This window comes from Euprymna scolopes, chromosome 46 (assembly GCF_053919585.1).
Source record: "Euprymna scolopes isolate OS-2025 chromosome 46, ASM5391958v1, whole genome shotgun sequence".
Taxonomy (NCBI): Eukaryota; Metazoa; Mollusca; class Cephalopoda; order Sepiida; family Sepiolidae; genus Euprymna; species Euprymna scolopes.
This window is the reverse complement of record NC_136527.1, coordinates 50,305,829-50,321,274: the sequence shown is the minus strand read 5'-3', so window position 1 is coordinate 50,321,274 and position 15,446 is coordinate 50,305,829. Positions and strand designations below refer to the sequence as shown.

At 30.8% G+C, this 15,446-nt stretch overlaps 1 protein-coding gene across 1 annotated transcript; it reads left to right on the top strand.

Moving 5' to 3' along the window:
- Positions 1 to 1,098: 1,098 nt before the first annotated feature.
- On the top strand, positions 1,099 to 9,818 carry LOC145270972 (uncharacterized). The gene is made up of 2 exons (XM_080126511.1): positions 1,099 to 1,200; positions 8,237 to 9,818. The coding sequence occupies exon 2, from the start codon at positions 8,415 to 8,417 to the stop codon at positions 9,615 to 9,617; it is 1,203 nt and encodes a 400-aa protein (XP_079982637.1). The 5' UTR covers positions 1,099 to 1,200; positions 8,237 to 8,414; the 3' UTR covers positions 9,618 to 9,818.
- The last annotated feature ends 5,628 nt before the right edge of the window (positions 9,819 to 15,446 follow it).

Sequence of the window (15,446 nt, the reverse complement as noted above, 5' to 3'; positions counted from 1 at the left end):
TCACAAGGAAACTTATACACATCGAAGAATATATATATAAATATATATATATATATATATATATATATATATATATATATATATATATATATATATATATATATTTAAACACAAATACACTATAATATTATAATATAGGCACACAATCACCAGGGAACGTACACATATTTAAAATTTATAATATTATGTTTGTCCCCTTCACAATAAATTAAAAACAAAAATAATTTAGTTTCTGTTTCAGAGGGCAAATATGTGCCTAGTCTGGTAATTTTTCTTTGTTGCATTTTATATTAGTATTGTCACAGCTTAAAATTAACAATACTAATTTCATTTAACAAAGGCAAACGAGGATGAACAGCCTTCCAAATATCTATGACATCGTTTTCTATTAATTTCGAAAAGTCAAAACAAGAAATGGGGGGATAAATGTTCATATAAAAATAAGTGTATTGGATTATTGGTACTCTTGCAGAATTTGATCCGGGTCCTCAGGATTTTCCGTCAATTACCGGATTAAGCCGAGCAAAGTAACAAAAAATAAAATAAAATAAAAATACAATAAATAAAAATACCTATTTTAAATTTACTGAATATATTTATTTCAAGAAAAGTTGCAATTTGTTTATTTACTTTTATTATTATTTTTGTAGGTACGGGCAAAATGAATGCCGATGCTCAAAATGTATAAAGATTTTGACCCCTCCCTTTACTTAAAAATTCACCAAAAATCAGGAAATTAACCAATTTTAATGAAATTTTCATTTTAACTTTTTTTGACACGTGTAATTTTTTTAAATTTAATCTTTCAAACACGATAAAATATATTCGGAAATCTATATATAAAAAAAAGAAATACGATAAGGCGGCTTTCTATATATCAGTTTCCGCCAATTAAATTGCACATGCAACGAATTAGAAAATTAATAAATATGAAACTTGTAATCTGTTCTCTCTCATGTAAATATTAAAATGTTAAATAAAATAATACTAATTTTAAGTGTGATATTCACTAAATAAATCGGCTCTATTTCGAAATGATTTATTTTTATTTTTCCTCTTCAATTTTGTTTTCTGCGAACTTGCTCTTCCGTTCGTCATCCTGAATGTTAAGTTGAGCTTGTAAAGTCAATCACATTTGAAAAATCGTTTCCTTTATAAAAGCAGATAAAGTTAATCGAAAGCAGATTATAAAACAAAAACGTAAGTATTACTACATGGCGCATTGGCGCAATGGCGCACACGTATGTGTATTTTTATTTTCATCTTTATTTCATTTTTTGATCAGATTATTATCGAATGGTCACTAATCTATCAGATTTTGTTTTCAATACTGACTTAAACATAAAAACAAACAAAAAAAAGTCAATACGTAATTCTTTATGTTATCAATGGTGGCCAATTCTGTATGCGCTTTCACGTACAGAATTGATAACATTTTTATTGATTTTTGTTTTTTAATGCCCCTGTGTTTTTATTGAAACATGAAATCTGAAAAAAAAACAACAACAACAAAAATAAAAAAAAATGGCCGCCTTACTTGGTGGCCATAAAGTGGGTGCTCATTTTACATTAAATTTCTAATGAAAGGTTATCCCCACTTTTTGAAAAAGTAAGTTTTTTATATCATGAAAACTATTTCTCTGCACCACTTTTAAAGTATATATTCGTTTTCAGAACTCCTGAAAACCTTAAAAAGTCGTCATTGTAAAGATTTTTGGGAGGATTGGAAAGATTTTAGACGTGGACCAAAACAACTTATTTTTCTTTTTTCAATTCTTTAAAATTAAATGTTTTTCACTGATTCATATGTTTAAGGTAAAAAAGAAAAAATGCTCGATATGGAAGTAGTACCCTCCCACTGTGTATATTTTTTATTGTCATTTTATGTATTTATTTATTTTTCAACAAAGTCTAATGCTCAGTAATCTACCAGATTATATATAAAAAAGAATTCAATATTTATCATTTTTAAGGTGTACTCTGATTCTAACGCAACACTCTAGTTAATCGAACCCCCATTTAGGACACATCGACTTTTTTTAGCCAAATTTCACGAAAAGCTTTTATTTTTAGCCTTCTTGACATTCAGTTATTGTTTTCTCCTTTTATTTAAAATTAAGTGTTTGTATTCTTGTCGAGTAGTTTCAATATGAAGGATCAATGTATTAGAAACTGTGTACACACGTAAGTATACCAAAGAGTTTTCCTGTTAATAATTTGGAAATGCAGTTATCAAATTTTCTGTTCGTTTTTTTAAAGAATGCTCGTAATTAAAGAAACTTTTGTTGTATTTTTAAGTTTTCTCAAAAATACATTCAACAAACTTTACAAATAACTTTGACTAAATTAAAAAATAATCATGATTATTAAACAAATTACAATATTACGGTTCTGAATTTGTTAGATGAGGAATGATTTTTGGTATTATGTAGATTATTAAGACTACTGCTCTCATCTTGAGTGTTATTTATTGTGCAAACATTGTAAAAATAACACTTAAGATGAGAACAATAGTCCAAATAATCCAAATGATACAAATACATCACAACATTTTCTTTATTTCTTTAGGTGTATTTTTTTACATGTTGAAAAATTTTTTTTATTTTTCCTCGCAATAATGGAAATTCCATATTTACTTACGAGATTATGATAGACTTTAACTTTAATTTCGTTTTGAAGACAACATAAAATTAAATTATTTTTTATTTTGTTGAACATTAACTGTGATAGATGAAAACGGTCAGAGTTATTATTAATGGGTTTTCATAAGTGAATGTAATGAATTTGTGTAAGGAAAATCATGACTTACTTGGCTAGCATGTGTGTGTGCTTCAAAGTGTTGGTTGTGTAACAAAAAAGAAAGATCAAAATAGCAGTTGGTTTTAATGTTGACATGTTACTATGTATGTTGTGATTGTTGTGTAACGGCCTATTGTCATCAGATCTTTAATGTCTATTGTAGTGACCTGTGATTCTTCTAGGTGGTGGTGTGTACTTTCATATTAATATATGTACATATATAACATAACATGACGTCATACCTGTTTCTGCTACTTCTGATACATGTGTCATACGTCCTTGAGGAGCTTGAATCTGTTTAAAGGAATGCTTCAAGACAGGGCCCAAGACAATGTAGGATTTTATATCTTTGGATTGGGGATTTCTTCTATGCTTCCATATTGAGACTTTAGTCATTACATTTTAGTCATTACATTTCAAAAACTCAGGCCCGCATATTGTCTGGTACCATCGCGGGAACAAAAAACAAGGAAAGACATTAAAATACGACTCCGCATTTTTTAAGTGCATACAAAAGCATTTATTCCAGTAATTTCCAACAATACACTTTGTGTTTCAGAATATCACTTTGGTGTCGAACATGTTTCTCAGAAATGCCCTTTCATGCATGTGTCTTTTTCATCACCCTCCTTATATTTTTTTCGAACATGCAGCGCATTTTCTCTGCAGATGAGTCAAAACCTGTCTGATTGCTTTCTTTTTGCATCAAGTGCTGTCCTTTTTCTGACTGTTCTTCTCTGTTTTAGGACATCAGAAAGAAGAGAAAATTAAGAATATGCAATCAAAAATGCAAACTGAAGTCCTAGAGTGATATGATCACTGTTAAAAGGAGCCAATATTATATGGGATATGTTATTGATATTATTAACCAACTCAATAGCATTCAGATTACCTTGTATGAATGAGCATCAAGTTCTGTCCTTTTTCTGCCCTTTCCTTCTCTTTTCCAGGACATCAACGTTGGGCACACTTTCTTAATTTGCATATTTGCTAAGATGGTTTCTGCTTATATTTTCACTAGTGAGCTATCCAGCTGCTGACTGTCTCACACATATGCCATGCAGGTTGTATTACAAGAACGTGTTTGTGGACAGTTGAATTATATATGCAGCATTTAAATCAAATTTGAATATTATATCTCTTGTTTCTTTCATAATTTATTTCAGCTGGTAAGACTCTTCTGGAAAGTTTTTTAATCCAGGGATTTTGAAAGTTTTTTTAAAAAAGTGAGATTATTTCAGTTTTTCAATAAGTGAGATTAATTTATTGGATTGTAAGTTTCATTGTTAATTCTTTTTGATATTTATTATTATTGCTGTTACTCCCCCTTTTGCTATTGTTATGGACTTTTATTTTTCTTGTGGTTATGACTGAAGGTAGCTTATGGTAAAAGTACCTTCTTTCTTTAAGATCACTAGCCATTTATTTGTTATGAAATTTGAATGCGTTTCAAATGTTACCTATGGTAATCATCTGGGAGGATGTAAGCAAGTAAACTTTTTATCACTTTCCTCATTTTGAGGACAAAGAAGATCAACTCTTAGTGAATGTCACTTGTTAGATCTGTTTGGATATAGGGCATCTTACTTTTCATCGGTCACTAAAAACATCATTTCTCGTAGTAACATATTTGCTGACACATGTGAAATATTTCAACTGCAAAATTGTCAAAATGGTTTTCTGTCCAAAAATTTTCCCCTTAAATGATATGAGAAATTTCTTCCCTTCCTCCCCTCTAGTTCATATGAGAAATTCCTTTTTTCCTCCCCTCTAGTTCATAAGAGAAATTCCTTCTCCTCCTCCCCTCTAGTTCATATGAGAAATTCCTTCTCCTCCTCCCCTCTAGTTCTCTTTTGATATAAGCCACCTTATTTCCATCCCTCCCTCTTTCCACAGCCAACTTTATGCCTACATAGGTAAAAGAACATAAGAAAGAAGAGAAAATTAAGAATATGCAATCAAAAATGCAAACTTAACAGTCCTAGAGTGATATGATCACTGTTAAAAGGAGCCAATCTTCTATGGGATATGTTATTGATATTCTTAACCAACTCAATAGCATTCAGATTACCTTGTATGAATGAGGAAGGCTGTTAATATATTCAGAAACATACTTTGCTCTAGTTGACTTTAAATTTGTCATGTCGAGGAACTTGATTTATATTAAGCTTAGGTGCATGTTATTTACCGTTTTCTCTGTGATCCGTCCAAACTGATGCCTGCCACTTTATTTATAGTTGCAAAACTGATTAAGTTAATCAAGAATGATGAAAGTCAGAAAAGATTTATTCAATTTGATATTCAAAATGACTGAGATGTGTGCTAGGGGGAAACGGACAATCCTTATCATGTTCATTCATTGTTACAACATTTTTCATTTACAACAGAAAAAATCGTTTCTTTACTACATCAAATTCATCACTCGACTTCTTTCTCATTTTCCAAAAAATATCCATGTGTATTTTTTCTTTCCCCAGTCTCAACGCTCTCTAGCGTCCCATAAATTTACATTTTTTTTTCATAATTCAACAAAACAATAATTACAATACAAAAATAAATACAATAATAAAACTGTCCAACAATGAAAATCAGTATAAAATGCATATTATGTGTCTGCAATTCCTTTGTTAATTATATAAATCAACAAAACACTATAACAAAACATAAATAATATCGAACATTATACAGCGTTTGAAATTAAATTTCATGGGACACTTTCCCCTACATTATGATATGCGTGTATTTTTTCTTTTTCTTTTTGCATTTACTTTTTTCTTTACTTTTTTTTATTTACATGAACATAAGATATTCATTTACATCAACATAACCATATTCACATTTGATAAAACAAAAGCTGCATTCAAATACAAATATATATATATATATAATTTATAAATTTATTTATTTATAATTTATCGACTCGTTTCTGTCTTGTTAACTGACGTCATTACAGTATTATTTATTTATTTTTGTTTCCAAAAATAATTTGTTTTTTCTTTTGTCAAATGTCTTAATACGGGAAACACCCAATGACTGGTCACTGACCTTTTTCACTTACCTATCTTAATGAATGGTGGAAACACGAATGAGTAGGATTACAAGTTGGTTTTTCTTTTGTACATAATTGTTATTTTATCAACTTGTATGAAAAGAGGTTTGTAAAAGATGCCTACAAACTCTTTGAATTATGCAAATACTATCATTAGTTCAAAAGTTATGAGAATTTTAAGTGGCAAAATTTATGCTTTTCCGTGGACATTTTTCTTTATTAAAAATGGACTAAATTATGGACCTAAACATTTCAAGAAATTCGATTTATTTTTCAAGCAATTTGGTACTCTTATGTAAAATTATGTGCTCTTTCTGATTATGCAGTCAAATCTGATGTATCTCTTTACCATAACCCATGAATTATAAATTCAGATGTACAAATTTTAATTTTTTAACTCACGCATGGTATCATACAGTTGTTCTATTCATAAACAAAACTATTATAATGTTATTTGAATATAGCGTTATTGAGAGCAGACATTTTCCTGCCTCATCACCAAAGGAGAGCTTAATCTAGGTATAGCCATTGAAGAGCTTTCATGGCCGGTATTTACTACTTTCCTAAAAAAAAAAAAATGAGTAGATATGAATTAATCTCTGAAATAAATCGAAGAAAATTTTTCATATAGATTTTGGATTTCTGTAAAAGATGGAAATTCCCATAGTCAACCAGAACTTATGCATTTTGGGACAAGTCCAATTTTTAATTTTGTAAATCCTCTCTATCTGGCCCAAAATATACCCCTATTTTCTGAGATGCAACCAAATATCGTACTCTACATGAATCCTTGATGTAGCTTTCACAGTACCAGGATACCAGGAATCCTAATAAGCAACAACTATATATTCACCAGTTGATAAATTTTGTCATTTCTATTCAGTTGTTTTGCTGAAAATTCAACTATGTAAACAAAGAAATAAAACGGTAATGTTTTACCTCGTTTCCACCTTAACATTTAAAACGGTTACTTTTATATGTTTTGGCGTATGCTGTAAACGAATATAGCATTTAAATTTTCAGCAAAAAAGTAGTTTTCCGGATAAGCAATGTCATTTCTTATGCTATTGCTGGTGGCCATCTTGGTACAGGCGAGTGCACAAACCTAACCCAGAGAAACGCATGTACCAAGATAGCCACCAGCAATAACATAAGAAATGACATTGCTTAATATCCGGAAAGCTAATTATTTGCGGAAAATTCAAGTGCAATATTCGTTTTCAGCATACCGGAAAACCTGAAAAGATAGTCATTTTAAAGAAAAATGTCAAGTTGGAAAGCAGGTAAAAATTTACTAAATGTATCACAATGAAATTCTTTATTGAACCGCCCAATTATTGTCATTATTATTATTATTATTATTATTATTATTATTATTATTATTATTATTATTATTATTATTATTTAGGTACAGATTCGAAAAAATAGTCTTGACGGTGAGTTAAAAATGAATTCAAGTTTCACAATATAATTAAGAATGTGTTTCTAAATAATAACATTATTATTTCAGCATGGTAGCATAAGTGCACAAGTACCTTTTATTTGTTATACATTTGTGTAGTATTGTTTGTTTTTTACCACTAAAAAACAAACGCACATACTTAGTACATTTTGTTGTTTTTTAACGCTTTTAGTACATGTGCACTAAAAGCGTTAAAAACAACAAAATAGTATTGTTTGGAAATCAAATTTGAAAAACTTGATAATCATTTTTTAAATTAATGAACACAGAATAAAAAACTGAAACTTTTTCTGCTTTCGTTTTGAAAGCAGAAAAAAACAGTTTTTTTTATTTTTAAGAGAATACAAACTCGTTAATATGCTGACAGTGATGGTTAGCAGATCGCGAGCTGTTATCTTTAAGTGATTTGAATTTCTATAAAAGGTAACATTTTAAAGAAATTTCTTTACGATTAATAATGATCAAATATTTACATATACATAAAAATAATTCTGAAACAATTATCTATATGAAAATCGACATCCAATGAAATTTAACCCCGCGCATATGTATCCAAACGTAATACATGAAATGTAAAGATTGAAAAACAGTTTCCCTTTTTGTCGTCATTTTTTACCGTTTTTTCATTTTTAAAAAACATTGAATGCATAAAAGCAAAATAAAGTAACATCATTGGAATGCTTATTCTATAAGCTTTCCATCAATGGAATTCTTTAAAAATTGATACGCAAATAAAAAATGACTTTTTGGAGCACATTAGGTATGTAATATTGGCGATGTCCACGAAAATACAGCATATGCTTGTAATGCCAAAATTACATTCATTTAATTTGAATTTCCTTATTAAGAAATTTATATTTATAAAATTAACATAACCAATACAATTTAACTAAATAAACTGTATTTTTAAAATTTTATATTTTCAGAATTTGCAACAATGAAAAGAAATATATTAAGGGAGAAGAAGGACCTTACGTCATTGGTGATTTAAATCAGTTTATGAAAATATAATTTCTTCATATGAATTTAAAGTCGAAATTTATTAGTGTATCTCATCAGACTATCCATTGCATATATATTTTGTGAAATTAGATACCAGCAAACATGAGCGACAAACCTCATTCTTGTGAAGTATGTGGTTATCCCTTTGCACGGAAATCTAACTTGTTAAGTCATATGACTACACACACGGGAGAGAAACCACATATTTGTGAAGTATGTGGTTCTTCTTTTGCACGGAAGTCATATTTGGTGAGTCATATGAAAACACATACGGGAGAGAAACCATATTCTTGTGAAGTATGTGGTTCTTCTTCTGCACAGAAATCAACTTTGTTGATTCATATGAAAATACATACGGGAGAAAAACCTCATTCTTGTGAAGTATGTGGTTCTTCTTTTGCATTGAAGTCAAATTTAATGACTCATATGAAAACACATACTGGAGACAAACCACATTCTTGTGAAGTATGTGGTTCTTCTTTTGCATCGAAGTCAACTTTGTTGCGTCATATGAAAACACATACTGGAGAAAAACCACATTCTTGTGACGTATGTGTTTCCTCTTTTGCACAGAAGTCTACTTTGTTGCGTCATATTAAAACACATACGGGAGAGAAACCCCATTCTTGTAAAGTATGTGGTTCTTCTTTTGCTGAAAAATCAACTTTGTTGCATCATATGAAAACTCATACAGGAGACAAACCACATTCTTGTGAAGTATGTGGTTCTTCTTTTGCATGGAAGTCAACGTTGTTGCATCATATGAACACACATACGGGACACAAACCACATTCTTGTGATGTATGTGGTTCTTCTTTTGCACAGAAGTCAACTTTGTTAACTCATATGAGAACACATACGGGAGACAAACCACATTCTTGTGATGTATGTGGTTCTTCTTTTGCACAGAAGTCAACTTTGTTAACTCATATGAGAACACATACGGGAGAGAAACCACATTCTTGTAAAGTATGTGGCTCCTCTTTTGCACAGAAAATACATTTGTTGCGTCATATGAAAACACATACGGGACACAAGCCACATTTTTGTGAAATATGTGGTTCTTCCTTTGCACAGAAGTCAAATTTGTATAAACATATGAAAACACATAAGGGAGAGAAACCGCATTCTTGTGAAGTATGTGGTTCCTCTTTTACATGGAAGTCAAATTTAATGACTCATATCAAAATACATACAGGAGACAAACCACTTTCTTGTGAAGTGTGTAGTTCTTCTTTTGCATTGAAGTCAACTTTGTTGACTCATATTAAAACACATACGGGAGAAAAACCACATGTTTGGTAAGTATGTGGTTCCTCTTTTGCACACAAGTCAAATTTGTTGCATCATATGAAAACACATACAAGAGACAAGGCACATTCATGTGAAATATGTGGTTCTGCCTTTTCACAGGAGTAAAATTTGTTAAGTCATATCAATATACATACGGAAAAACATAGTGATATGGGACAAGAAGGAGAATGTAGCAACCCAAGTTTAAGTAAGTGAAACAGCATAGAGGAAGAAAATAACAAAATACCAATGACTTATGCACGACATGAAAAGAAACTTGAATCTTTAGGCGGTATCAATTATACCAGTCATTACAGAAGCAAGCCGGCTAATGAAAAAGAATTTCAAAATCTATCTGGCAAGTATAACCGGTGAACAAAGTGCAAAAGAAATACAAACAATAGCACTTAAAGGGATTGTTAGAATCTTAAAAAGATCTCTCAGTTGGAGTAACTAAACTAATGGGAGAATGTTTGGCATCTGTTAGAATGCCCCATCCCCAGGAAAAACAAAGTGATAAGAAAATCAAAACAAGAGAGACAAACAATTCTTGTGAAGTACGTGTTTTTTTTGGACAGATGTCTTATTTTTTGCATCATATTCTAACACATATGGGAAATAATATCTGATGATCTTCCAAAATCCATACCTCAAAATTGTATACCAGCATTATGAAGCAAGAGCCAGTAGGACAACCTCTATCACATAGCAAACTATTTTGCACAAGACCGTCTTACAAATATGATAGAATCAGAAACAAGTCCGCTACAAAAATCACGAAAACGAGTCTTTAGCTTTCATTACAGAAAATTGAATAAATAAGCCAGACAATAGCATGACATTTTTTTCTGGATTTCTTCACTCAGAACTTTATAAATAAGGAAGGCTTTATAGACATTATAGCGCCACTATTATCAGGCAAGTTTTGTGGCCAATGCTTCTAAGATGAACCATCTAAGAATGACAAGTGTAGTTTGTGCAACAGAAAAGTTAGTTTGAGCCATTTGACATTTGTTAGAAATACAATGGATTGTGTAAATATATCCACATCATCTGTAAAATGTTGAATATTGAATGCTGCAGCAAGTTCTGGGAACAACAGTTGGATATATCATACACCATCGACTATAACTCTTGGATTTCTACAGCTACATACTTAGAAAATGGAGTTTTTTACATTTTAATATCATGTATGACAATAGATAGAACTGCATTTAACTATACAGTATAACACTTAAATACGGCATTAAAAATTAGTAACAACATACAGTACAGTATAAACAAAATACAGCACCGTCTATAATGCACATGTATATAATCAAATAACATAACACCATAAGTCAGGACAAATACCGTAACTAGGGTCTGAAAACACATTGTATTCCACATCATAACCTGGAAAAAATGCTATCTCCCAGGTTTCTACTGCAGCTTTATAAAATCCAGTATCTGAAACCGAAATGACAATTTCTTAAAGCTATTACGGCATCTTATGAAATATTTAAATGTTTGCGAATATGACGTAATACCATTTAGCAATGTGACGTGATTTTTCTTACAGACATCACATTATTTGATCCCTGTTGTAATTAATTAGAAAATGCCTCCGTTTGAGTGATATGCTTTACAAATGTTTGAACTATTGATCCATTTCCTCTAATATGTAATCCAGTTGAGCATTGTGTCCATCTCGATATGTGAACGTCCATTGTTTTCCTTCTCTCTAATTTCGAAAACGAGTGTTGACATAGATCAGATCATTTTCTATTATAAAGTGTCCCATGTGTCCCCCGTTTTTATTTGACATTTGATGATATGCAAATTTTCGGCGATTGTTCCTGCCTAACTGTGCATTGAAGTTGCCAGCGATAATAATAATATTATGTTTTGGGATAGATATGATGAGAAATGAAGGAAAATATTTAAACGAAAACGGAGCTATTAAAGCTGACAATAAAATGAGACAAGAAGGAGAAAGAATCAACCTTAGAAGTTAATGTCCCCAATAATATTTGGTTAAACAGAGTGAGAAAAAAATAACGAAATACCAAGGTTTTATGTACGACATAGAAAAGAAACTGTAATCTTTAGAAAATCTGTATACAAATAATTATAGGAGGAACTTAAATTAGATAAAATAATTTTAAAAAGTACCTGGCAAATATACCTTGTGTACCAAGTGCAAGAGAGAAGGAATATTAGTTGTGTAATATGCAAAAATATACTGAGTACAAAAGAAATTGAAGAGAACATACAAATATTTATATATCTCTTTCAAGTGTGATCCCCAGGTAAGGAGACCTTTGATTTCTGAGTATTTCAACATATCAGGTTAATTCAACACTCCGTTTTTAAAAACTTCCAATTAAAAAATTCAACATTCTGTTATGAAAACTGGCAACTCCAAAAATTTACACTTTATTTTCAAAATGTTGAAATCCACAAGACACCCTATTAACTCCAAAACTTGACATTCTGTTGTCAAAACTATTAACTCCACAAGTCGACATTTAAAACTATTAACTCCAAAAGTTAATCTTCTGTTATCAAAACTGTTACATCCACAAGCCGACATTAACTCCAAAACTCTGTTGTCAAAACGTCGAAGTCTAAAACTCAACATTCTGTTATCAAACCTATTAACTCCAAAACTCGACATTCTGTTGTCAAATCGTCCAATTCCAAAACTCACCACATTTCAAGTTTACTGCCTACATACGCAGCACATTTTCTTTTAACTCGACCTCTATTCTGTATGCGTAATTTTTTTATTCGCCTGTTTCTGTTTAGTAGAAATGGCGACATTCTGCATCGTTTTTATGATCGTTACCCATAAACCAATGGGGTGTAACGATGTTAGGCTTTTTTCTATTTTTTTGTTGCACAACTTACCCTTTAAAGCATGCATACATACTAGCTAAGTAAGTTTCGATTTTCACTACAAAGTAAAATAAGAAAAACTAAAAAGCTACATTTTTGTAATGTATGTGACTCTTCTCTGACGAGAAAAATAATATGATCCCTTGATTTAGTTAATAATTTTCTTTAAATAAACAAATTTTTTCTCATATAAATTTTCAAAATGAAAGAACATACAACTTTTATGCTGAGATCACGTCTTAACAGTTTTTATGAAATTAGTTTTAGACAAACATTCTTTCTATTTTTTTAACACAACCGGCCATTTGAAGCATGCACATATGCTAGTCAAGTAAGTTTTGATTTTCTCTACAAAGTAAAATAAGAAAAATTGAAAATATTTTTGAAATGTAGGTCTTCTGTTATAAAAACAGCTTTAGACAAACATGCGAACACACAATTGTACTGTTTTGAGATTTTGTGAATGCCTGACATCTAGTAGTATGTTCTATTCACAAATGATAAAATTTTGAAAAAAATTAAAAAACATATTTTGGTATTCTTGTTATATATGTTTGTGTGTTGGTATTATTGTTATATGTGTGTGTGTTAGTATTTTTTGTTATATGTGTGTGTTATATTCTTATTATATGTGTTGGTATTGTGTTAAAAATTTGTGTTACTTATGCAAAAACGAAATAATCTGTTGGATTTCCTCACAACTTTCCAGAAGCAAAAACGCGTCGATTATCATACTGTACCGAAGCAACATTCACTCTATGTGTGTTAAACTGGTATACCCCATTTATTATGCCTCAGTTTTCAGGAAATATATGTAAACTATAAAAATCAAGAGGTTGGGCCAGATCAGCAAATATCCCCCTGCAAAATAATACACCGATGCACAACACACTTTTCATTAACCACATTAACATTTAATGTTCAACAAAAGTTTGTAAACGGTCTTTTTTTCTCACTTCACGTTCTTTTTTGCCTTCAAGCGATCGATATTTTTGTTTTATAGTCGATTTGATTATTGTGCCTTACTTTCACTATTCTTGTGATTGTTGACCCTTAACCCTCACTGTAACTAAATCTAATTAAACTCTCTTCTATCCTCAAACACACAAGATACTTTTTTGCCATATCATGTGACAATTGCATATCCTATGTGTTTATGAGAATGTAACTTTAAATCCCGCTACCTGCAGCACGGCGTATTTCGTTTGTCGACAGGTTATCCTGACATGTACGACTCTAACCCTTGCTTAAATGTACATGACTTAACAAAATTGTTATGGAGGTACGGTTCCACTATATAACAATTAGAGTGAAAGTTTTCTAGTTTAAAACAATTGTCAACGGTTATGAATATTTTGAGTTAACACATTCTTGCAAGAACTAACTTGGTTTGGAAATGACGGTAGGAATTTATCACCACCATAAAGTATACGTAGGTAGTATGCCAAGTTTCTTCTCTAATCCTTAAATATAGCACGCCTATTCATACACCAGATAAAATTTAGTCACCCTAATAAACTCATTGGTAATAATTTTATGGTAGAATGTGATTCATCGTTTACTGTCCCAAGGATTCGCTTGTTTAGAAACATATGATCCTTAAACAGTTAGCATACACGCGTACTAACAATCAAAAATCTGAAGACAGGAAATCCCATAAACAGTTTTATTGAAGATAGATACGGTAAAAAACTGAAAAACATTGTTCATAATACAAAGAGAAAAAAGTCCCGAATGAAGTTATACACGGGCTGAATCGGGGAGTTGTATGTGTAAAGGAAATTAACGACAGCTAGAAATACAGCCGAACACGTGGATAAAGAAAATAAAAGTTCGTAGTTAAAATGAAATGAATAAAAAATAACATTAAGGTATTAAAAGATGTCTTTAAGGAGGGGAAAATAATTTTTCTTACCAGAGATGGCTTAAAACAGAGAAGGATAATGAGAGATAACAAACCGAGCCAATTAGAGGAAAAAACACCGGTCAATCTGCCAGTGTCGAGTCGGGGCAAACTCTATAAGAGAAATGTCCGGCCAAGGGAGATAAGTGTTTAAGGAACAAAACTGAGAGACATAACATATAGTTAAAACCTTCTAAGTTTTCAAAAAGGACAGAACATGAAATACAATCACAAAATGATTTGTTTATATGCATTCTACAGCATACGTTAAACACAAGGTTAATTAATATTCTGAATTCAGCTTTCAAAAATTAAGTTTGAAAATATCAAATTAATCCGCAAACAGCTTACTTAGTTCTATCGGAAGACTTCTAGCAATAAGTAGTATAAAATTTGTGATCCAAGATAAGTAGATAGTTCCTGGAATAATGGATCCATGAAACATAATTAACTTAAATCGCTTATTATAATTATTGCTAATACCATGAGTAGCCTCTAGCACAGAATTCAGACGGGGCTTCCCAGGAATGTTTTGCAGGCTAGCGTGCTTTTCCACTTGGGAACATACACTTTACATCCCTCTTTCCAACTCCTGTGTCTCATTAACACTGTGAAAGAGGATAAGTACGTTTAGCCACCCATAAGACTTAGAGATGAAAAAAAACATGTCAAAATCAATACATTTAATTGAAATGGAAATACAAATTAAAATATAAAAATACTACAGATGAATTGCTATCTTTAATCCTAGTTAATTTTTTAGTAAGAAATGTTTCTCTTAGTACAATTATTTGTTTCGATTTTCTAATTATTATTATTTTATAATTTTATTTAATTTATATTTCGATCTACTCAAATGAGAATTTCCAATTTCACAAAATTATGTTGTCATTACCTTATTTCTTGGGTTGTAACCTGACAGCAATTAAGACGATAATGCGCAAAGACATTCACTCTCCAAAAGAAATGAAGACCATACAACATTGTTGTCATTACCTTATTTCTTGGGTTGTAACCTGACAGCAATTAAGACGATAATGCGCAAATACATTCACTCT